The sequence below is a fragment of the Notothenia rossii genome (genome assembly GCF_949606895.1).
Source record: "Notothenia rossii genome assembly, chromosome: 5".
NCBI lineage: Eukaryota > Metazoa > Chordata > Actinopteri > Perciformes > Nototheniidae > Notothenia > Notothenia rossii.
In genome coordinates, this window is record NC_136903.1 from 30,699,982 (window position 1) to 30,724,631 (window position 24,650).

At 39.6% G+C, this 24,650-nt stretch overlaps 1 protein-coding gene across 3 annotated transcripts in view; it reads left to right on the plus strand.

Annotated features, from left to right (window-relative positions):
* LOC307041933 (hydrocephalus-inducing protein homolog) overlaps nucleotides 1–24,650 on the plus strand; it is a 51,490-nt gene that overhangs the window by 24,696 nt on the left and 2,144 nt on the right. For all 3 annotated transcript variants that reach the window (XM_079685539.1, XM_079685540.1, XM_079685541.1), the window contains 11 exons: nucleotides 7,210–7,411; nucleotides 7,664–7,850; nucleotides 9,780–9,879; nucleotides 12,037–12,155; nucleotides 12,974–13,197; nucleotides 13,799–13,866; nucleotides 14,013–14,254; nucleotides 14,634–14,734; nucleotides 16,255–16,390; nucleotides 17,129–17,293; nucleotides 17,698–17,850. In XM_079685539.1, coding sequence (XP_079541665.1) covers nucleotides 7,210–7,411; nucleotides 7,664–7,850; nucleotides 9,780–9,879; nucleotides 12,037–12,155; nucleotides 12,974–13,197; nucleotides 13,799–13,866; nucleotides 14,013–14,254; nucleotides 14,634–14,734; nucleotides 16,255–16,390; nucleotides 17,129–17,293; nucleotides 17,698–17,850 — 1,697 coding nt within the window. The remainder of the gene's footprint in view (nucleotides 1–7,209; nucleotides 7,412–7,663; nucleotides 7,851–9,779; nucleotides 9,880–12,036; nucleotides 12,156–12,973; nucleotides 13,198–13,798; nucleotides 13,867–14,012; nucleotides 14,255–14,633; nucleotides 14,735–16,254; nucleotides 16,391–17,128; nucleotides 17,294–17,697; nucleotides 17,851–24,650) is intronic.

Consider the following 24,650-nt stretch of genomic DNA (forward strand, 5'->3'; position numbering starts at 1 on the left):
CATCACCTGGGTGGATATTCCACGGTGCACTGCGCCCACTTTAACTGTGAAGCACTGACTGTGTTTGAGTCTGTGTGCATGTGAGGGGAAATTCAGCAGCATGCTGACATGACAATCATTCTGTTATCAGTAGTGGTCCTGAAACTCTACCACAGCAAAGTCACCTTGTGAGAAAACTGCCTGTTTATGATTGGATTATGGCGGATAAGAGAGATGTTCTGAGTTTAGATCTAAATTCATCCATTTTGAGTTTATCATTTAATTATTCTCATGCCATTCCCCAGAGCAGATGATGATTGTTTAGGGTAAAAAATATCTCCATCTGTGATGAGTGTTTTGAATGTCCTATTTTTGTTATGTACGTTTAAAGTTATAATCATTTTTTACCTATGCGTGACCTTAAAGGTGCTAAAAGGCTACGTAAGCAGGCAGGTCTACTGAAGGATTGGCAGCAGAAACAGCCCTCTGCAGCATTAAGCTTTTATAATGGGAGGAGGGGGGGAGGGGGCAGCCTAGGTCCAGAACACCACTTAAAGCCCATCAAGAGACTATCATTTTTAATTTAGCACCTTGCCCTGTCTCCCTCACACTCATGTACTGTATGTTTCAGGTCAGCATGCTGGAAAAAGGTTTCACTCTGCTGAGGGGCCGTTGGAGACTGACTTTGTGTGCACGTGTGTGTGTTAGCGTGTCAATTTGCATGTACATCACGATGCTTAACGCGGCTACACACTGCGTCTTTATTTCCCACTGTCAGTTAAAAGCCTTGAAAAATAATAGTTTGCTCAGCGTGCTTGTTTTCCACCACGGTGTATTAGACAAACCTTGTTCAGTCTTAAAAGTGAGCAGAGAGTCTTTGCTGCTCCAGTAATGCAATCACACACACACACACACACACACACACACACACACACACACACACACACACACACACACACACACACACACACACACACACACACACACACACACACACACACACACACACACACACACACACACACACACACACACACACACACACACACACACACACACACACACACACTGCATTCCACCACACACACACACACACACACACACACACACACACACACACACACACTGCATTCATCTAAAATGTTGTTCATTTGGGACCTGCTTTTTAGTCCCCAAAGCATCAGAGGTCCCCATGACGTAAGTGTGTAAACAGATTGATGTCCCAAAAAAGTGATAACTACCAACACACACGCACGCACGCACGCACGCACTCACACACACACACACACACACACACACACACACACACACACACACACACACACACGCACGCACGCACGCACGCACGCACACACACACACTGACTGCAGAGCTGCTGTTTGTGCCGTAATCAAAGGTAGCTGAGGGGGCTGAGAACTTCTCTCACTGTGTACATTGAGAAATTATGGGAAGAGAAAGCAAACGGGGGGCAGGGCCGGTTGGGGGGGGGGGGGGGGGTGTTTGTGGGGACGGACAGCGATGATGAAAGCTAAGCAATAAGCTGCAGCTCTCCCTGCCTGTCAACTGCCGTCATAGCATCCGGATGCTGTGAGATAATTGCTTTTCTCTCTCTGTATACCCCAATTCTCTCTCTCTCTCTCGCTCTCTCTCCCTCTCTCGCTCCCTCATTTCCTACTATCACTCATCCTCTGTCCTCTGTGTTGTTGCCTGTTCTCTCTTCTTCTCCATCCAATGATATCTCACAGCTTGTCTTTAGTGCTGAGTGAACGCAAAGACTTGTGGAACTGTGCCAGGCTGTTTTCTTATTCCCTCTTTCTGCTTCTAGACATGATGGAAATCTCTGTGATAATTGGACCTGCAAATGCGAGCAGTCCTTGAATTCTAATATGTGTTTTTACTAAATGGTCGTTGTATAGATTTAACCAGCCTCCACTCTTCACAGTCTACTTTGTTTTTCCCCTCAAACTATACACGGGGCAATTTGTTTCTTGTGAATCTGAAAGTCAGTCACACTAGTAGAGTTTTACTTCTACTGAGGCTTTAATGTTACTTAGAAAAAGAAGAATCTCAGGTCACATGTAATTACTTCTGCTCACTCCGGTAAAGCCCAGGCAGAGATTGATTAAAAGCTTTCCTTTGCATTCTGCATTGAGCAGGACTTAAAACTTATGGGAGAGCGTATGAAAACTCAACACATAATGCTAAACATTGTGGAAGTTAAGTATCCTGGAAACAGTTAACTTTTTGATTTAATTTTCATTCAGTTTCCACTTTTTTTTTGTTGAATTGTATCTATGACGTTATTGACCATGTCTTTTAATTAAAAAAGTGCTTTGGTCTTAGTTGGACTTTCTTTAGTTTAGATGTGAAAGGAGCCCTATTCTGCTAATTTTCAGGTTCATATATGTATTTTGTGCTCTTCTTTGACATGTTTACATGCTTTATTGTTCAAAAAGGTCTTTAGTTTTCTCATACTGCCTGTACTGCAGTGGTGTCCCTCTGGAGGGAACTTTAGGATTTTAGGATTTGCAGACCATTCCCATGCACAAAAACCTATATCACACTACAAGAAAAGGGCAAACCCAAGAAGCATAATAGTGCCTAAATAAACAAAACAAGTTAATGTATTTTGTGTTATATTCAAATCACTCCAATGTGTATACAGCCCTAATGAAATTTGTTTTAGCCTTGCACAAACAAGGTCTAGAGACACTTGGGCTGGTTGGATTTCTCCCAACCTGATCTCACCAGAATGCGTGACTCCTCCACGACTCCTTAACACCGCATTGTGTGGTGGAGTCACGGAATCTTTTATATTTGCGTGTCTGCACCACGCAAACAAACCCAATGTAAAGTGAATGAGGCTCCTTTGTCGTGGTGCACACATGCATTCTGGTGAGATAAGGTTGATTTCTCCTGTTGTTTCTGGCGTCATCTTTGCTGTGTTAAGTAAAATGTAAGTGTCATTTGTTGTCACCATAGGAACCAATCAGTGTGAAGGGAAATCTCGGGCTAATTGAGTGTGTTTATTATTTAGTATGTTGTGTTAGAGGGAGTAGTTTTTCTGACACTAATCAAATAGCATTTAAACAGTCCTGGGTTTTTGTCTTCATATAATTATGTGAAAGACTTGTACGTAACTTAAACACTCACACATTCACAATTAGTAGGTCCCTCATTAGCAGAGCTACCTATGGATTAATCTGAAGACTGCCTCGTGCGTTCTTCTAAAGGAGAGTCGTTGATACTGAGGGCCCTATTTACTATTTCCTATTGGATAAATGCATCCTTTACGAGGTAGAAAATGACCTAGCAATTACTTTAGACCAGTATTTTGTTGGTCAATGGAGCAATCACTTTCTGCTACCTGACTAGACCACACAGTAACGCAAGCTTCTTGCACAACATGATGAATGATAAAATGACAACAACTCCATTCTGAAATGATCAATGACACTGGCACCAATTTGTGCTGGTCATAAAATTGGCCCTCTGGTCTGCACACCATGTTATTTGGTTACATATAGGAATATGCCTCGTAGTAACTCCCATCAATGGTTGGCGTAGATGGTAAACAGAGTTTGTTCTTAAAATTGCTTAAAGTTTAATTGAAGGCTTTTACGAGGACATCCAGATGTTAAGTTGGTTTTTTCACTGGCTATTGTCACTATGGACGGCCAAAACGCTTGATTAAGAACGTATTTTTGTTGGACCAACGCAGACCCTAGCTGAGCTAATTTAAGTTAGCTAAGCATGGTCAGTCAAGCTGATGTTGGTTGTTTCAAAATGTCAGGCTATTTAGGCAGCCAAGATCTGCTCAGGTACTTCCCAAACTCAAAGTTCTCAAAGTAACATTGCATAAAAAGTGAATTAAAAGGAAAAAACTATACATTTCAATTCAAGCGTGCACGTATTGTTTGCGAATTATTCGGAGTTGCTGTATAGGAATAGAAGGGAATAGCGGCAGCTCTTGGTAACTCCAAATTTAGAAAATAAAAGCTAATATTATGAAAGAACTTAAAGCACAAAACTTCCCTATCTTCCCGAAAGTTCCTTTTTGTGTGCATTTTTTCCATGTGCATGCATACAGTTAATAATATATCCCTTTATAATGTGTGTGCTCAAGTACCAATAATAAAAAAAGTGTTGTTCCACATGGCACCTAATTATTCAAATTGATTTACAGTTTAGCAAATGGTGGTGTTTTTTTTTTAGCTATTATCAACATTAACAGCAACTTTAACAAAGAGATCACTCATTGATTGCATGCAACATTTTAGAAGCTATGCATACTGTGTCTGGCACATTTGAAATGTAAACATTTGAAGAAGAAACTACTTTTGATTTCCTTGGCGCGGTTTGCATCTAGATGAAATACACTCCCTGGCCACTTAGCAAGGTGTACCTAATAAAGTGGCCTGAGTGTATGCTGAGCCTCATCTTGCCTTGGGTTTGTTTTTTCAAATCAGTGGAAGTGCACCAGTGTAAGTTGAGACCCCAACATTTTTGCACTGTCAAACCAGAGTCAAGTTTCTAATCCTCTGCCAAGAGTCGGTTTCACTCACCATCCTGCAGAGCGACCATCAATCCCCTCGTCAATTGGACAAACCTGCATACCAGAGCACTTGTAATCCATTTAATTCGCTCACTCCATTCAATTGTGCAAAGTAATTAATGGCAAGTCTCCACGTTTGTTTTGGCGTGAAACGAGCTTTGAAAAGCACAACAGTCACAATTAAATGAAATGCCCACTCTTTGAGTTGCACTGTTTGCAAATCCTCCATGTCTCATTTGAGGTAATTTGATTGACCAAGGTATCATTGTTTTCATTTACACTAGGGAAATAAAATATCAAATAAATTATTAACTACATAATCATGGAGGAGAACCCTGTTGTGTTTAGACATTCCCTTATATTATATCCAAACTGTGAAAGAGTTCACTGTGTGTGATAAGAGAGACTTTCAGAGGGATGTGTCCTTACTTAAAAGAATGAACCTCAGCAGGTATACAAATATAAATAATATCAGGATAGGGAGTGTGTTTCTACAGGCTAAAACTCCACTCCTTATTATTTGAATATAAACAAACACTCACTTCATTTACATAAGCCCTTGTTCTTGGTGGCTTTATACAAAACCTTGATTTGCATCGTCTTTGTGTTGCTGCTTATTGTTGCTCTTTCGCTCACTGATGGCACACACTGTAATGGTGGCATCTTCTACAGAGACTCACTAGATTTCCTATTAAGAGTCTGTCTCTCTTACCTCCAGAGATGCATACTTTGAAATTGATGTTTTATCATATTTACTGTGCATCTACTACATTATTATTTATGCATTTCTTATTTATTTCAGCCATGTTTTTCACATAGCAGAAACTCCAAAAAGGCTTTGGCTTCATTATTTGTTTTAGATGCTAGTTTTCCAAGATATTTTGAGAGCCATTTTAATCTCCTTTTGATCCAGATCCAGCATTTCAAAGCTAGACTTTGCAGTGTGTCCTTGACTCCACTGTGAGTTTCCCCTCGATCCACTGCCCACATTAGGCCTGAGACTCCCATAGGAGGAGCAGTGGCTGCTCGGTGGGTAGAATTATTTTGTGCTATATGTGCAGAATAACAGTGTCTAACTGTCGCTCCCCCATGCAACTACACTTCAGGACATTGCTTCACTTAATGCATTAGATAAACCCAACTTTCCTGTACAGTTGTATATTGATTAAGGCTGCACAATTAATCAAAAATGATATTGAAATATGGAATAGTGCAATATTCAAATTGCAGGAAGTACAATAGGTACAATTGTGTGGCACCAGTATGCTCCTGAGGACATGTTGGCTTTGTATTTACGGTAATTTGTTGAACTGTCGCGCTTTGAAAAAATCAACAAAAGCATTTATGGTGCGTTGCTCCAAAAATTCCCTATTCATTCATTTATACATGCAGCTTTAGAACAAGGTACGTCCAGGTGCACCTTTTTGGATGGAGAGCAGTTAGGTGCAGGCCAGTCCTTTAAATGCATAGGTCTCTCACTAGGTGTGTTTCCATCTGTCTGTTTTCAATTTCTTCATAAAAAAAATGATATAGGAATTATAAGGTAGAAATTCAAAATAAATCTTAAAATATTGCAAAAACTGTTTTATGATAGGCAGGTACAAATTGTTTGCAAATCAATGGTTTAATTGCTTCCCAACCGGAGGGTTATACGACCTAACTTCTTATAATCGCATAACAAAATGCATAACATTAGCATTATTTCCTGCCGATTTCTTCAAAATCCTGTTTAGGATTTACGGTCCATTTGGCTAAGTGAATGGGTGATACAATTGCACCATTGGTCGGTAATGAAAAACGTCAGTTAAGATCAAGACATAGTTATAATATAATATGATATTTGGAAAATAATACTTTATGCAATGTCTACATAACTCGTTAGGTCTACTACTGTCCTGATCACCATTGAAGAATGAAAATATAACCTTTTAAACACAAAACTTGTTGATGTCATTTGATCATTTTGCAACATTCATTCGCGTAATCATCATAGTTTGCCTTTTGGTTTACAATAGTGTTGAAAGGTTAAAACATATAAGCTTTTTAGCAAGATATGGCATAAGTTGGAAACAGCTTTATAAGCACTATAACATTAATTATCTGCATTTGTCGGTCATGATGAATGGCTAATTGGTGCCACACTTTAAATGAGGCAGCCACAAGGACTTAGGGGATGGCATTATATCCTTTCCTTTCATCAAGGAGGATCCAGTGTATCCAATACCAAAGGTAGTAACAGGGAAGCATTGATGCACCTTTTATAGCACTTTCAAAAAGCTCTTATCATAGCCAACACTCCAGTAATTCTGGGTCATTTCACTCAGTTGGGGAATCTTCCTAAACAAACATGACTATTTGGCACTGCCTCAGCTATCAATTTTGTTGATGTCAGCCACATTTGACACTCAGCCCGCAAACCTCGACCCAGAAAACCTCTTTTGAGATAATTAGGCGGAGGTTTTAAAGACTGGAGCGTCTCCTCACTCAACTTACTTATTCAGGAGTTTTACTTGGACTTGATTAAGCATCTACTCATCTTCTATAATTATGATTTGGTGTGACCATCCCAAGTCTTATGGGACCCACATAAAGGAGCACTTAATAGTTAATAATCACAAGTCTCAAAAAAACTGATATTGTCTCTGTTCTTTTACATCTGCTGTTTTTCTGCGCAGGTGAAGATGTGCACATCTGTTTGTACGGGGCTTGTGAGGAACTGGACATCCATCTTGAGTGTGAATCTGTTCTGGTAAATCAGACTTACATTTCCCTGGCCAACGTGTGCAAAGTATCTCTCACCTACAAGAGTGAGATCCCTCTAAAGTACTGTTGGACGACATGGCCCAGCCTGCAAGAGGAGACCTTGAGCTTCTTGAGGTATGTGTGTATGAACATAAATGACTTCACACAGACAATACTGGAATTTGTCTTTGACAAGATGTTTTTTGTGGCCTGTACAAGCTTCCCGTTTCCCTATGTACAAGTAGAAAGTAAAATGAACACAGCATGTGATGCCAAAAATAGCTTAAATTCCCATCACTTTCTTCCTGTCTGAGACTCCTTGTTCTTCCATCCTCATTTCTCTTTGTTTTTGACTTTCACCTTCCCTTGCTTCCTCCATTTCTCTAGGGAGAGCTCATCACTCCAACAGGAGGAGGAGGAGGAGAGAAAACGGTGGCTTGTTCAGTGTGAGTCCGACCCCACAGCGATCTATCGCCTCCCACAGCTGTCGAAAGCCCTGCAAGAACGCAGAAGCCAGTTAGTGGAGGACCAACGCCTGGTCCTCTCACACAGCTGCTTAACTCTGGAACCAGCGGTGTGTTTATGTGTGTCTGTGCTTTCCTGTTTTAACAAATCCCACTTGCCCAGTATCTCTTGTCAGCTAATAATCCACACCCCATGGATTTGCAGCCTAGTTTCTCTCCTTACTAAGACTGTACTGCAGAGATAATAACCGCTCATGATGTGTCTGAATAATTTGATACTTTAATTAATTCCAAGAGAGTTAAATAGAGCCTTTTCTAAGCTGGCAGGGATTTAGTAGCTAGTTCAATAGAGTGGTGTAGTGATGATGTATTTTTGTAGCCCGACCCGGGAGCGAGCAACTCAAGGACTCTCTCAACTAAAAGCCAATTGGATTTTGCCATTGAATTTTGGAATATTGTGGAAAATAAGATATGTGGTAAACACACGTTTATGATACGTACATTCTTGTTCAGCAGTATAGTCTCCACCAATTTATGAATTTTGAATCATTAATGCAATTGGCAGAAGTAAAGAGCTAACGTTAGGCTATAAACGGTCGCATGGCTTCGCGTCACCACTGCTAAGCTAAATGTGGCTAATGTCGCGTCACTTGTTAGCATCTGCCGTGTTTATACAGTAACATGTTGAGGCTTAGAACGAGAGGGGTATTACAATTATATATTATACATTTTTTAAATTAAAACCACCTGCTTAGAAATCATAAGTTAGAAAGGCAGAACAATTCAAAATATATCTTGAAATATTGCAAAAAAGGTTTTTAATGCAATCATTCAATGATTTTCCACTGGAGAATTTATACGTTTAGATGAAAACCTAGCTACTAAGTGACAGAGTGATTAAGTTAAACCATTGGTTTGCCGGTAAGTGCAAATAAGGGGCTCCTATCAAATAGTCAAAAAAAATGTTCCTTTGTCTTTTCCAAACCACTTTTCCTTGACCTTGATGAAAAACATAATAATTAGGCAAAAACAAATCATTAGGAGGGAAAGATAACTGCAGTACTAAAATATTCCAAATGCACTCACACTAGGTATGATAGCTGGTGTTATTGCCGGGGTCTGCTCTTCAGCTTATGTCAACCACAGATCTTATTTCAGGCATCTAACCAAAAACATGTTAAAAGACACATTGACTTTGAGACAAAAGAACCGCAAGTGGTTCAATGGTAACTAATTTCCTGCAGCACTTTACGGCCTTAAGCGTGTTGGATGTTTAAAACAGGGTCTTTAGGTTAAAAGACACTTTTCGCTACATGCTATGCCAAATTGGTCAAATGTTAATTCAATCTGACTGCTCTGTAACGGGAGGGTCACAGCTCGTTCTGCCGGGGGACCTTCAGGTAGCATGACCTGTTCTGACACCGCCATCCCCCTTTTCTGCCAGTGTCTCCTTCGCTCAACTCAGACAGGCTCCCTGGGCAGAGGGAGAGCGGAGACGGTCAAAAAACAGAAGGAGAGGGCAAGAGAGACGGGGGGGGGGGGGCAGAGAGAGTAAACAGTGTGTACTGTAGTCCAGCCCAAACACATTGAGAGCACATTTTAGGGGGTTGATCAGCAGTCTACACAATCTACACACACACACACACACACACACACACACACACACACACACACACACACACACACACACACACACACACACACACACACACACACACACACACACACACACACACACACACACACACAGGTATTAGTAGGTGACAGAGATAGTTGGTGTTGGTTAGTGTTGCGTGTAGATTTGACCAGGATAAAAATACAACCACATTGTTTTTTAAAATGCACCAACACTTCCACCCCCAAAAAATGTCTCCTCTTTTCCATTCCTACTATTAAGATGCTTCAAACGTAAAGTGTGGATTCTTCTCAAACCAACCGTTCCGAGTGAAAGATTATACCCTTACAGTTAAATGCATCTCTGATTGATATCCTCTCAGAAAATGACCACTTGTTTTTGTTCTTGTCTTCTCATGGCTCAGGAGGGTGAAATCTGGCCTAAAACGCCAGCGCAGTTCAACATTATCTTCAAACCCGACGAGGCCAAGCTGTACCAACAAACCATATATTGTCATGTCACAGGTCAGTGCCTAGCTAGAAAACACAACGACCATTTAGGTAGCATAGCATAATATTGCATGTACACATCTTAACTACTTTAAGATGCATGACCATTTTGGTCTTGAGAAACATGTCTCAATATTTTTGGGATTGATTGTCATGTCATACAGACTTGTGACTTGCCTTAGGATGAGATGTGATCACTTGATTCCCGACTGATCCATAATCCTTGTTATAAGGTAAAACTTTAAATGTGTCCAGTCAGATGTTTCTTAATACAAGATACCTGCTAGGCTAATTACATTTCTATTTTATCCTAAGATGTGGGCTACCTTTAGTTTGATGCTTATTAGCAAATGTTAAAATACAGACATGCTAAACTTGGTGAACATCGTTAAAAATGTACCTGCTAAACATCAATGCTGATGTTTAGCTTAAAGCCCCATTCTGCCTAAATACAGCCTCAGAGAGCTTCTAGCATGACTATGAAGCTGTAAACCTAATTTAAAATCTGTTCACTTTTGTAACTATGCTAACTACTAAAAATCTGTTCTATGGACAGCATTTACCTCTAAAGCAAGGGCACTGATCATAACATGTAACTAACTGGTTAGCTAAACCAGCAACATAAAGTGCAATATGAAATCAGAACATGCCATGTAATCCTTTGCCTACTATGTACAGACATTCTAATATCGCTTCTGTTTGTCATTGTTTCATTTACAAAGCAACCCCATGTATAACATCTATTCAGAATGTCCTTTGCACCACGGTCCAACTTAGCAGTTGGGATGTCAAGTAGCCCAAGAGACCTTCAAAATTCAACTAATTTCCTTTTTTGACAATCAAGACAACATTATGGAGACCATACACTAGGTCAAGTGCCAAAAACTATCAAATAATTGGGGCTTTGTCTGTTTCAGTCTCAAACAAATTACACAACAAATATAAGGTGTTGTCAGGAACGGGCATTCAGAACCATTTTAGGGCAAGATATAAAACACACCCCATCTCAAATGAATCTAGATACAGATACAATTTTAAAAGATAATACATGTTTTGTTGAATTTTGGTAAGGGAGGAATTTGGGATAAAATGACTAGCTGCAGGTTAAAGCTAAGAATATGTAAGGCTTACATTTTCTTAAGAGACACTTAACAAAAACTTGGCTTTATTCTTGAGCCGAACCTTCTCAGAGTATAACTCTTTTGTTTGTTCTTCCACACCTTGGAAGTTGTTTTGACAACTTTAAGCAGACTTTACACTCCTGCTATAAATCAATAGCGTTGTCTTTCTCATAAAAGATTTTCCTCCCCTCAGTGCGTTGGTGCAGACAAAGGTTAGACACACAAGTCTGGGTAGCAAACCGTGTCTGTCTGTGTAGTTATTGTCAGGGAAGAACTGCCCCTCCCAAACGGCCAAAACTCTCTCTTTGTATGTTCTCTTTTGCTGTAGTGTATGACATCTACTCTTATCATCACAAATTAACCTTTAAATCTGCCTGATTGGTTTCACTCTCCGATGACTTATTGCTACATGAACCCATTTTCATATTCGACAATGCAGTCATGAGGCTCCAATATATTAATCTCATCCCAGCGGTAGTAAAAGGTTGTTGGGAAATTTGCATGTGGCCATCACGAGTGTCTCTGCAGCCGGAGGCCAGATTTACATGAATTTCCATGTTTTCTGAGGCAGGCAATGACCTGACCAGCTAAGGTCAATGACAGCCGGTCTGGAGACTACCATTCCCTGATTCCTCATTTTGCAAGAAGCTTTAGAAGCTTATTCAGCAGAACTGCAGGATATAACTGTTTTGCCCTTAAGGAAATTCACAGAGAGTGAAAGAGAAAAGTAGATTAGAAAGAAGCTGATGTAAAGTGAATGTTTATCAAGGATTTAGACATTTTGTATTTGGAACAACCCTTTTTTTAACCCTTTATTTTTCAACCGACAAATACGTAACACATTCAAATACATAAAAACTGAAACAATAGAAAAGAGGACAAACAGGCTGACGACCCATACAGCCTTTCCCTTTTCTCGTACTGTATGCAGTCCATTTTTCCCAGCGTTGTTCTTGAATCTCTGCTTTAGTCTTTTCTGTTTCCCTGACCCTCGTTTTCTCTGTCTTTACCTGTGTTGTCAATTTGTTCCTGTCTGTCACTGCTCTTATAGGTCGTGAAGCTCGGCTGCCTCTCACAATAAAAGCACAGGGCTTGGGACCTAACCTCCAACTCACTTATAACCGGATGGATATGAAAAACGTAGACATTGGTGGCAAAGACTGTTATGAAGTAAGAAAGGTTAAGCCGAAGTGAACAGTCTAGCCTTTTAAAAAAGTATTACTGTGTAACAACTTGTGTGTGTGGTATATCCTGCCTACCTTTTTTAAGTAAGTCTTTTTGTTTAGTCAAACTCAAGATAACTTACAATTATCAAATCATTTGGATTTTTAATCAGAGACAAAAACAATGTACTAACAGGCCAAGCTATATGGATAATATAGTGAGTGAATGCCAGTTAAATATATTACAATACAATGCAATAGTAACAAAAATGGATATGGAGCAAGACTGTTATGAGGTTATTGGTATAATGATATGTAATATATATATAATATTTTTACATTATAAGGTTTCCATGTTATTTTTTCCCATTAGGAACAATATAGCATATAGAAATTGTTTGCCCCGTCAAGTGCCTTAACAACAAAACTGAAGTTTGTATTTTTAGCCTTGTGAACACATTTGCATGACATTACATAATGTATTTTTGTAAATATCACCAATGTTCTTAAATTCACATTTTGTGTTGACATCTTACTCGTTCTGTGCCTCTTCTTATAGATAAGACAAAACTGTTAAAAGTCTAAAGTAATTTAACTGTTAAAATGTTCAACATAAAAACAACAGATACACTTGACAAATGTTTTTTCTAGTATACATAAGTGTAAGTAAAATAGTTTCCATCAGCTCATCATTTATTTAAATCAAAACTGAACTTAAAAAGATATTACAAAAAAGAACATACATTTACTGCAAGCTCATTCCTTGATTATTTAGGGTGGGCCTAGTACAACAAAAGTATTGAATGAGTGGATCCTTCTTTCCAGGTGGAGATGTACAACAAAGGGGTGATTGATGCCCCTTTCAGGATGTCAAACCCCAACACCACATTCGGCCGCTGTTTCTCCTTCAGTCCTGAGGAAGGTGTTGTTTCCTCTGGGGCCTGGCAGACTGTGCAAGTCACCTTTCAGAGCTGCATCTTGGGAACTTTCTCTGAAGACTTGCTGCTAACTGTCACAGGACAGCCTCAACCACTTACTGTGACCTTCAGGTGAAGCCAGCGAGCAATTCAGATTCATCCAAGACAAATGAAAACCTTAAAAGTAGTGGCAGTGTTGATAATCAAATTATGAAGTTTTCTCATGGTTCATGATTTTAGTCTTTAGAGACGGTTCAAATGACATGGATAGATGCTTATACAATGACACACTTTGTACCTTAGATACATTGTTTACTGTCTTTTATGGACATTATTCAAACATACATTTTCATTGGTAATGTTGAGTTCAAATCAAATAATTAAAGGAGCACATTTCAACTACTTCATCTCTCTAAAAATTTATGAATTTACTAAATAATATTCCTTTAATATTAGCCAAACAATAACCAGTGTAATAATATGTGTTATAATCTGAATAAAACAAAAACAAATACAGGCATAAAGAATTCAATAAATATGACAAAAGAGAACATTTGTATGAAATGTTGGTAGTGGAGTTCTGGTATTGCTGGTATTAATTTTGACCATCTTTTAGCAAACAGTTTTCCACTGTTTTCAGTTGTAATCTTGCTGTTTATTCATTTGTTTCTATGATATAAACATTTGTAACCTCCTTTGAATAATGTCTCATGTTTTTATCTTCTTTTTTCAGGGGTTGTGTCGTTGCTCCCGCACTCGACTTCAACGTTTCTGAGATTAATTTTGGAGACGTAGCTTTTGGTGAGTGACATCGTCCTGGGCTTATTCAATTTCAGTTGCTACAAAATATATATTATACTCCGGACGATCACATTCTCTACTTCATCCTTGTTTTGTTTTTTGAGGTCCCCCTTTGTTCTATCCTTGTCATCCATATCTTTGTTCAGGTTTCCCTCAAACATTGGCTTTTACCCTCTACAACACCTCCTTTGTGCCTTTGAACTTTTCCCTGCGTGTCCTGGGAGACGGGAGAGGGTCTCCGAGTGTCACTAGTCTCAAACAGGCGGTTGAGGTGTCAAGGATCAATTGGGGATGCGGTGCTGATAGAGGCCTTCGTGCACAGCCTGTAGAGTTCACCGTCATGCCTGCTGCAGGCTCTATGCGTAGCCTGTCTGATGTCACTATTAAGGTATAGTAAGTCATTGAATAGAGTGGGAACCCATTTGAAATTGTTACATTTGGAGACTCCAGGAAACCCCTCAAAAGAAAAAGTGTTTAGCATCAACCCTCAATAAAACTGTTTTTTTTACATTTTTTTTTCTCCTGGAACAAAATAAATGTTATGAGTTTTTAAGGTGTTGGTGGGTGTATTTAGTTATATTTGCATAGAGTCACGTTAGCTGGTTTCCCCCCTGCTGTGTCGCTGGTTCTGTACTTACATTTGCTGTTTTGAGGGCTGAACTGCCTTTCAATGTGAAGTAGGACCAAATGCAGTGCACAATGAGTAACCGGATGGTGCAACTTGCCAGACTTTAAAAGTACTGATTGTGTGTGTTATATATATACAGGTGACGCTATGCTCCAACACAGTGAAGACATACAGGCTGGCGCTGGTGGTGGATGTGGAGGATGTCGGGGAGGAGATCGGGACTCTGCCTATCTACGCCAGGTCAGACACATTTACACATGTCAACACACTTTTGACATGTGTACTCCAAACTTGCACAAAGTTAACTTATCAGATTGTATCATATATTTTCAGAGACAGCCAAAAATTTTTAAAATACAATCCACAACAAAGAAAAAACTGTAGAATTAGGAATAGAGTAAGGACAATTAGTTATTAACTATTTGTGTATTTGTTTCTATTTAACACATAGTCTAACAACGTGCATGCACATGGTTTTCTATCAGTGCATGGTTTACTTTAATTTATAAACCATCATTTATTTTGTTCTATTTCATATTATTTTATCTTATTCTATTTTATTTTATCCAACCCTTGTTTCATATTATTCCTTTCATTTACTTTATTCATATGTTTTTGTCTTCTGCCATAATACTGTTCAATAGTTTTATTTGTAGAAGATGAATGAATATAAAGGATGACCTAGTACAGGGATGGGCAACTTTGATGGTGGTGGGGGCCACATAATTGATGCACTGGCCACCAGTGGGCCGCAGATTCACTTGGAACACACACACACAAACATTCCATGTATTGTATGTAATTATTAACAAATATACTAAGTCTGACATCTTCATTGACATTTTACAATCTTTCAGGGAACATCCTCTAATAAGCTCACTAAACAAATATCAGTTCACAGAAATGTTATTTAATGTTTACAAGTGGCATGTTTGTATTGAACAGGTTATTTAACAGTGAGTGCATTGAGATTAACCATTAAGATGACATAAACATGAAGTCATGAACACTAACCCAGATATTAGTTGTCTAACTTGAACCTAAGACACTTGTAGCCTGTCTCTGCTGACGCACAATAAGGGCAATGTCACCACAGACACCTGTCAACCTGCACTCTGCTGTTCCTCAGCGCCGCTCCCCCTCCCTCCCGCTGAAATTCTGAATGAAAAGCGTATAGTAATCATAGATAACACAGCAGGGTCCGTGACAGTTTGTTTTCATCTGATTTCAAATAAACAAAGTCTTGGTTTTTAGAATATTAAACTTGTGTCGCCAAATTCAGATGATAAATAAAATTTTGAAGCTTTTAAAGGCATAATTACAAGCGGCAACTTAACGTCACAGCAGGCACAACAACTGCCGGTGTTTCTTGTGAGTATTTTCCCGGGAAACAAACACAATACACACAAATGCGTCACAGATTATTTCGCGGTATTTGAAATCATGTACGCAGCTCGCAACGTAACTAGGAGTCTAGTGGACGGTATCAGTACTTTTCATTTTTTATTATTAATTACGTTGTGGAGTATGTGTTCAATATTCAGAGTCTAATTTGCATAATAATACATTTGAATGTCACCTGCACCATCATTCAGGAGTGGAGCGATGGTAATCTGACTTCCTCTCGGCAATAACCGTCATTGTATATTTATGAATCATTTCTAATTAATAGCAGCAGTTGTGTCACGTTGTGATTCATAAATAAACCTGAAATCTTTCCCTCAATTCTCCTTTCTTTATCTATTTCTCTTTGCTAATAGGTGTTGTGTTCCTGATATTGTGGTGGAGACTCCAGTGTTGGACTTTGAAAGGTGTTTCCTCGATCACCCGTATGAGCAGCTGGTGCGGCTGACTAACAGCAGCCCTCTGCTGGCCTGCTACGGCATGCTCGACCAGGTTAAGTCATTTGTTGAAGATGATCATTATTTGTATGTTTATTAGGGTCCTAGTGAAAAAATATCAAGCACCAAGCCTGTCAAGGTTCTTTATAACAATGGCTAATTTCCAGATGAACACAGCAAAATGTATACTGTATGTGGTAGATGTGAGCAATATGATTACAAAATAAATCATTCATTCATCCGTCTCTCCACAAGAAAGTAAATGATTGTCAATCACAACATTTTGAATTATTTCCTTTTAATGCCATGGTTAGACAATTCAGATCCTGACTTATTAGCACTATGAAACCGTATTGAAACATTTTGGTAAAATTGGAAAAAATTGAAATTACCTTTTTACTAAAATGACGTTTTACTCCAGTTAGTGTAGAAATGGCAAGTTACAAGTCCTGCATTAGAAATGTAGCTTAAGTAAAAGTAAAAAAAAGTAGTCAAAGGTCCTTATAGTACCAAAACAAAAAGTACTCATTATACATAATGGCCATTTTCGGAATAATACATATACTATTAATAGGTTCTAACTAATGATCCATTAATAAGAGCTTCATTTTAATTCTGCAGCTGGTTAAAAGTAGAGACAACTTTAATGACTTTTTATAATGCCAGGTATCTAATCCATAATAAAATGACATAATTCATGTTATATATATTTTGCATTTTTATTATCTGAACCTGCAATGTTGGGTTTGTATGCCTGAATTAAAAACATATTTCCATGTGTCACCTTTATCAGGAACATGAGGAAAGTCCGTCATTGCTTTTTGGCAGTGATACACCGAGAGGACTGATTCTTCCTCGTACTTCAGAAGAGCTTCCTGTGGTTCTGCTGGCTAAGGCGGTTGGAAGGCAGCAGCACACTCTACGCATTGCTGTGTTTGGCAGCAGCCAGCCACCCCTGGTCAGTGGAATGCTGTGTGTGTGTGCATTTGTGTGCGTGTGCTTCTAAGTGTTAACATATATACTGTTAATGGTTGAATATATGCGTACTCGAAGCCCTTGGGGTAAAAACAGCAATATATCTTCCTGAATTAGAATTACATTTTTATCAGCAAGTGTTTGCAATGTCTGCATTCGAGTTGCTACATCAATTTAACTTAATGTACGCCTTGGCGCTAATGCCCAGTCTCCTCCTAGCTAGCTAGCTACCTAGTTAGTGAGCTGACTAATAGTATTTTTCATTTGTGTTCTTATAAAAAAATCAATTACTGCTAGCTGTCACAGGAAAACAAAGGTCTGAGAGAGACCGCAAAAGTATATAATAAGTTCTGTTCTCTAACCCACCTCTGTTCCGTTCTGTTCCAGGAGGTGGTCTTGTTCTGTGTTGGTCAGGGACCAAAAGTTCATGTTGAGACCCCGAAGCTGGACTTTGGCCGAATCCCTGTTCTGACTGACATAACTCGAGTTCTGCACCTGTCAAACGAGTCACCTATTCCAGCCCACTTCACTGCTCGCATGGTAAACACACACCAACACAGTCACTCATAAGCCTGTTAGGCAATCAAACTAGTGGTAATATGTTGCAGTCTAGAAGCATACAATAATTGAATAATGACATTAGTGGTGGATTTAATGCCTGTTCGACCCTCCAGCGGCTAGATTACCTGTGCAAACCTTCTGTCAGTCTTGCCATGCTCTTAACTTGTGTTTAAATTAATTTTCAGTCTAATTCGATATGTGATTAATGAGTTAATAGGTCCAGTGCTTTGTTTGCTCTTGAATTAATTAGTTGCCAGTTCAATTCAAGTCCTACCACAGGAGAATCAGTGATTTTCCTCAGAGCCAGTCAAATGGTGACATTTTGTCAATTCAGGATGGCATGAATGAATTAGGGGGGCTTGATTTGTTGATTAGGGAATCTCAACGATCCTCGACTTGAACTGTCTTGCTGTTTTCTGGTGTTTGTAGTATTTCATGCACGATGTATTCATTTAATATTCAATACTATATCCAAAGTTAAACTGACACTTCAACTTTTATCTCGTATTCTTCAAATAACAATCTTTTTTCATTACTTTACCTAAACTGACACTTCAATGTCTTTGGTCCTTTACTTTTTAATAGAGACACATCAACGGCTTTGTATTTTTTTTGTACTCTCAGGCTTGAAGAATAACGTTTTGCTTATTTTTATGCATCGTGCTTACTCAGTAATCTTAATCCCCTGAGATCTACATCCTATCAGTGCCTTCGGAAAGCCTTATCACTTTTCAATCCACTTGTGACTGGAGCTATGACTCAATACTTCCTGCAGTGGTGTGACCCTGGCCTCTCCTTTGAGTCAGTGTTGAGGGAAAGAGTTTCCCCCCTGCACTCTCAAGCATCAATCGATGCAGATTCTCCTTGAATTACATTAAATCTCGCTCGATAGGCTGGCGTAGAGCCGCACAAATGGACCTGATGACTGCAGATTGCAGGGATATCTGTTGAAGGATATCCACACTTGCCTGCCATCTGAATGACCACGACATTACCCCTGATACACCTTCACTTTTATTGATTATTTCATACAGTGCAGGTCAAAGATATCCAGACAGATTTTGTGTCCAAGCTTAGTTTAGCATAAAAAACGTCTAACCTCATGTCCTATATAACTTTCTTGCAGGCCGCAACAACTTTACGGCGAGTACAGTAGGTGGCGGTATGTGCCTTAAAGTTGCAATCCGCCAAAAAACCGAGAGAAGAAGAAGAAGAAAAACTTCCGCTTCCGCTGTATATGATGCGTCTGTTTACCTTCCGACCTCAGACATGATGGAGTTGACTGAAGTTGTATTTTTGGTGCTCGTGTTATACAGCTTCGTAACTGAGTTATTTAAAATTACAATAGTGCAGACACACCTTAGTTAGGCAAAGATAAAATGTCAGTATCAAAACAGTGTGGCAATATAATAACAAACTGTGCCAGGTGTGTCATATGCACAGTAAATAGGCTCAGCAGTTAACACACCTTTATTATATATCCTCCTGAGAGCAACTGCATCCGTCTGCCATGAACCCTACAGAAACCTACGTGTTAGTTTTGGCCCATAGTGGACTCCATTTTGTGTTGTGTAAAATGGAGGAAATAAAAAGTTAGCAAATCCCCATGTCCTCCTCAGAGGACATTCATAAAAACATTTAGTTTTAGGTCAAATCATTATTACACTGCTCTGAAACTCACTACACTAACTCCTAAGATGTTCCCTTACTATAATTAATTAACATATTGAACTCACAACACTCACAACACTGGTAATCACTTACATGTGATGTATAGAATGTGATGTATAGGATGCTAAACAGGTCACTAAAGATAAAGTGTCAGAGGAGAAATAAGCAAGATACAGGATCTGTTTAATCGCCATGTAGGTTTTTTAGGTCTTTTATTTATCAGCAGCAGATCAATAAGTGTCAGTAGTATCAAAACAATATAATAACAGTGGCAATATATATATAATAACAATAATAGGTAGGCTCAGCAGCAGACACACCTTAGTCCCAGAACGCTTCGTTGGAGATTTCTCTTTTTCCATTTTTTTCTTCTTGGGTATAGTGACATATTTGGGTATAGTTAAGTAACACACACACACACACACACACACACACACACACACACACACACACACACACACACACACACACACACACACACACACACACACACACACACACACACACACACACACACACACACACACACACACACACACACACTCAATCTTTTCTCAGCTGCAGCTCCGCTGATTTCTCAGCCTGAGCACACACAGCCAGGGTGTGTGTGTGTGCTCGGGCTGGTTTCGGGCTGGATTTCGCTGTGTCTCACAGGGAGGGGGGGGGGGGCAGGAGCTCCAACAAGCCGTTTAGGACAGAGAGTGAATAAACATACTATACAGAGATGCTGTATGAGAAACCAATGTGAGTTTGGAAAATTGCACAATATAAATCTATTCTAGTAGACCTCAACAATGGAATTATGATCAGTAGAAATGGCTATGACATGGGACCTTTAAAAAGTAACCTACTTTGTTATTTAAAGATTGTTGTCTAAAGTGCCTTTATTCCAGAGAGGGTGTTAAATGAGAGATAGAGGGGAAGACATTGCCTTAAAACTTCGGCGGGCTCGGGTTTAATTCAAACCCACCTACTAGCTACTGTAGTGACAACTCCTGTCATTTATTGCATCTCTGCTTAAATGATTAGATCATTTCACCTACATTAAATCAAATGAAATGATGTTGATGGTTAAATCAGCTTCACATGTAGGCCTACTGAGTTCTGAACTTGCCATTTAGATCTATAAAGGCCTTGGGGCTATGTTGTTGATTTAATTAAACACAATATATGTACTCCACTATGCTGTTGTAGTATTAACTGTATCTGAAGCTCTTAATATGATTGCTCATATTTCAAGCCATCTTTTTCCCAGCCCCTTGCTTTGGATCATTTTCATCAACCGGCCCCCATTCCAAACTAATTGAATAGCCCTGATTTAGATGTTCGTTAGTCATTTTTTGCACAGAGAAATATGAACCTATTAAGATACATGCTACAAAATATTGACTTTTGGTACCTACTTTATGATATTTTTTGAACAGGAGACCGAGCATCCATGTTCACTTCAGCAGCAATGTGTGGTTTATGCTGGTCCATTTGCAGCACCAATTTGAATTTCAAGCCCTCCTGACTTGCTGCATTCAAAAGCAATCAATGCTAATCAAGCTGTGGGATGCAGCAGGTTTGATGTGATTATTGAGATTCCAGTCGTCTTGCTACTCTCTCCGGGGAATCAACCCCTTGCTCTTTCTCCTCCTCTGACTCTACCCACCCCCTTACAGCGATCACCCCTCGTATCGACCCGCACCAAGTCCGCTTTCACCTGCACCTCAAGCCGATTATACAAACGCTGAGAAAGTGATCTACGACTCCTAAAGTCAAGCGGTGCCTGCCCCAGTGAGGCATCCTTCCTCAGCTCGCTTTTTTCCTGCCTCCTATAAGGAAGTATATTTCACAGAGACGTCAAACGAAATCTTCATATTTTATTTGTCCAATATGATTTTGATACAGCTTCTGCTTCAGGCAACAACAATGTCAATTGCAGTGTTTGAGCGAAGACATTCTTCTCCGTCGATGAACAATCTAGCGCAGGGGTGGCCAACCCGCGGCTCTCGAGCCGGATGCGGCTCTTCAGTTCATATCGAATTTTATATGTGTGAGTTTGGGGGAGAGACACTGACTCCTGACTAGTGTTGCACGGTGTACCGATACTTGAAAGGTATACCGCGATACCCGGCCGTTAAAAACGTTACGATTCCTCCGTTTCATTAGTATCAGTATTCAGTACTTTAAGAATGACGGGGGGAAGTACTCCGGTGCAGTGCTTGAATTGGGCCGGTACTCACCGGTACGCAGTACCGGCACTTCTGATTTTTACCCATGTGGTACCGGCACTTCTTACTGAGTACCGGCACCTTCCGGTACTCAGTAAAATGCCGGTACTCAGCCGCCGGCAATATACGTATATATTGTAAACGCAACGCAGCGCAAATGTGGGTCTGACTCTGCCTCACAGAGGGTGACTGGCTGTCTACATGACGTGGCCTGCCGACATTGCCACTTTCATACAGATCATACTAATGCCCTCGATTGGTCTCTGTGTCATTCAAGCTCGGGAGGGTGTGTGTTGGTGTATGTGTGGCGCGAGCGAGCGAGAAAGCGCGCGCACCGGTTACGTGTATTGTTGTTAGCATCTGGTGCTAGCTAGCTGCGCTAACGGATATAAGAAGCTTTTTCAACAACAAGGTGGAGGGAGAGTCCTTTGCTGTCAGACTGAGAGGCTGATAACTACAGCTCTGGTGAGGTAAATTACTCTCTGAGTCTTTAGATAGTTAACTTAGTTTAAGTTATCTCAGTGGGTCTCAAACGGTTCGGTCACCGTTTATGTAAACACATATTTCCATTTGAGGGGGTAGTGATTAGTAAAATATGCATGAATAATACAAACAAAATGTTAACTAGGTGAAAAAAGGTAAGATAAACTTGTTGAGAGCTAAAACTAGTCTTTGCTGTTGCCTCAAAGAGGAGCAGGGGGGAGAGGAGGGAGACAGGAGAGGCTGATTCAGGAACCCAGACACACTCACAACTATAAATGAACCAAAAACAAATAAATAAACAAGTTTCAATGTTTTTTCATATTGGATATTGTATGTTATTGGTTATGGCCATGTACTTATGATTTTATGATTATTTAAATGTATACATTTTTGTTTCATATGGGTGTAGTCTCTTTATTTCCCCCTCAAAATGCACCAGATTGATGCATTTAAGTCCAACATTTAAAAAAAGATCTTACCAGGGGAGCATGCCCCCGGACCCCCCTATAGGATTTGAGGCCCGGCCCCACTGTTCCCAAATAGATTTGCAATCTTTTTTAAATAGTAACCCATCTCCATATGTTTCTTTTTGGGTAGTAGATTTAAACTAGAGGGCTATCACTTTGTGCAGCAACGCTATTGACAAATAAATCCAGCAAAATGGCACAAAAAACTGGTAGTGGCCTCAGGGACGAGGAGTCATTTAACCAGCCAGTAGGAGTCAAGCTTTACTTTCTTTTATATTCATAAAGAAAAAGTAAATCTGTTTACAGTTGTTTCATTATGGATTTTGAGAGGTATCCATATATCTCTTCATTTTGCTGCCGTGCCTGCAGTCCCTCCCCTCTCAAGCACGCTCTAAGCCCCTCTCCTCTCTCGTGCACGCGCTAGCTGCCAGAGCATGTGAGAAAACGAGAAGCATGGCTGCAAGTGGGAGTGCAACTGCCGCTGCGCCTCGGCTTGTTGACAAAAAAGATGCCAGAAGCGAAATTTTGATGTATTTTAGCTATATCTCTGACAGTGAGGGCAAGCCTACGGACACCACGAGGCCTGTCTGTAAGAAATGTATTAATTGTATTTAATACGAATTCTTGTCATTTATTTTATTTTTTGTTGTCATTGTTTAAAAGTTTGTGTTATGGTTCTGGTGTGAAATAAAGCACAATAATTACATTTAAGACTGTTTCCCTTTTTTTAGGAAAAGTATCGAAAAAGAATCGGAATCGCAATTCTTGACTTGATATGAAACCAAAATGTTGGTATCGTGACAACACTACTCCTGAGAGTTAAACCTGATATTTAGTAGGTCTGTTAAGTATTGAATGCTGATAATTCGGACTAATTTGGCCGGTCAAAGTTGTTTGGGCTCGGATAAAATCGCTCCGTTACTTTCGTCCCGGCTCTCCCTATGTGTGTATGTGTGGTCTCAGGTGTCACTATGAGAGGATGACAGCGCTTCTAATTTTGATGTGGCCCAAGAGCCAATCACAATCATACCTGCGATGCAGTGAACCAATCACCCTTGAGGGGGGGGAAACCTATCGTTGATTAAACGTTATCCAGTGTTTCCCCTACCATTGTCTTGAAGGGGCGCTGCGCACGGGTGACAGCAGTGGATAAAACTGTGCATTGTCTCTCCACTTCAAAAACAATACAGTTTTTTCCTAGAAGGTGAGGCTTATTGACAGGGCGAGATATAAATAATATATACTTGGTACTTGTCAATGTCTCTAGGTATGTACATGTAGCCCTGTAAATATGATGTCCTTTTGTGTTATCTGTTGTTTTATGTTCATGTTGTAACCTACTTGCTGCCATGTTGGACAGGTCTCCCTTGAAAAGGAGATCGATGATCTCAATCGGACCACCTGGTTACGACGGTATTGAGACATTTATTTATCGCGATATTCGATATATCGTTACATCCCTACATTGTACCCATTTTCATAATTATAGTAGGGAGATATTTCATCTTACTTATGTCAGGCATACTACTTGTACCTCTAGGATCTTAGGCTTCTCCGAAATAGTAATGTGATTATGCAGCTTCATGATATACACATCTATCTGTCCAGGTCCATCAATAGTATATGCCTCAATGGCATGTGCAGCACCGTAAAGGGGAATGTGCTCCTCCCACTAGGGAGATATTTTCCTGCATCATGTTTCAATCATATACTGTACGGATGCCACAAGAGGCAAAACAAAGACTGGTGTTCCATTCCTAAGTCTGATTTTAATTAAATTAAGTTCAAGTTTATTTATATAGCCCAATATCACAAATCATATTTGTCTCAGAGGGCTTCACAAATCAACAAACACAATTGGCAATGTAAAACAATGTAAAAACAACAAACGTATCTTACAAGATCAATGTGAAAATACCAATTTAAAAAGGAACATAACACA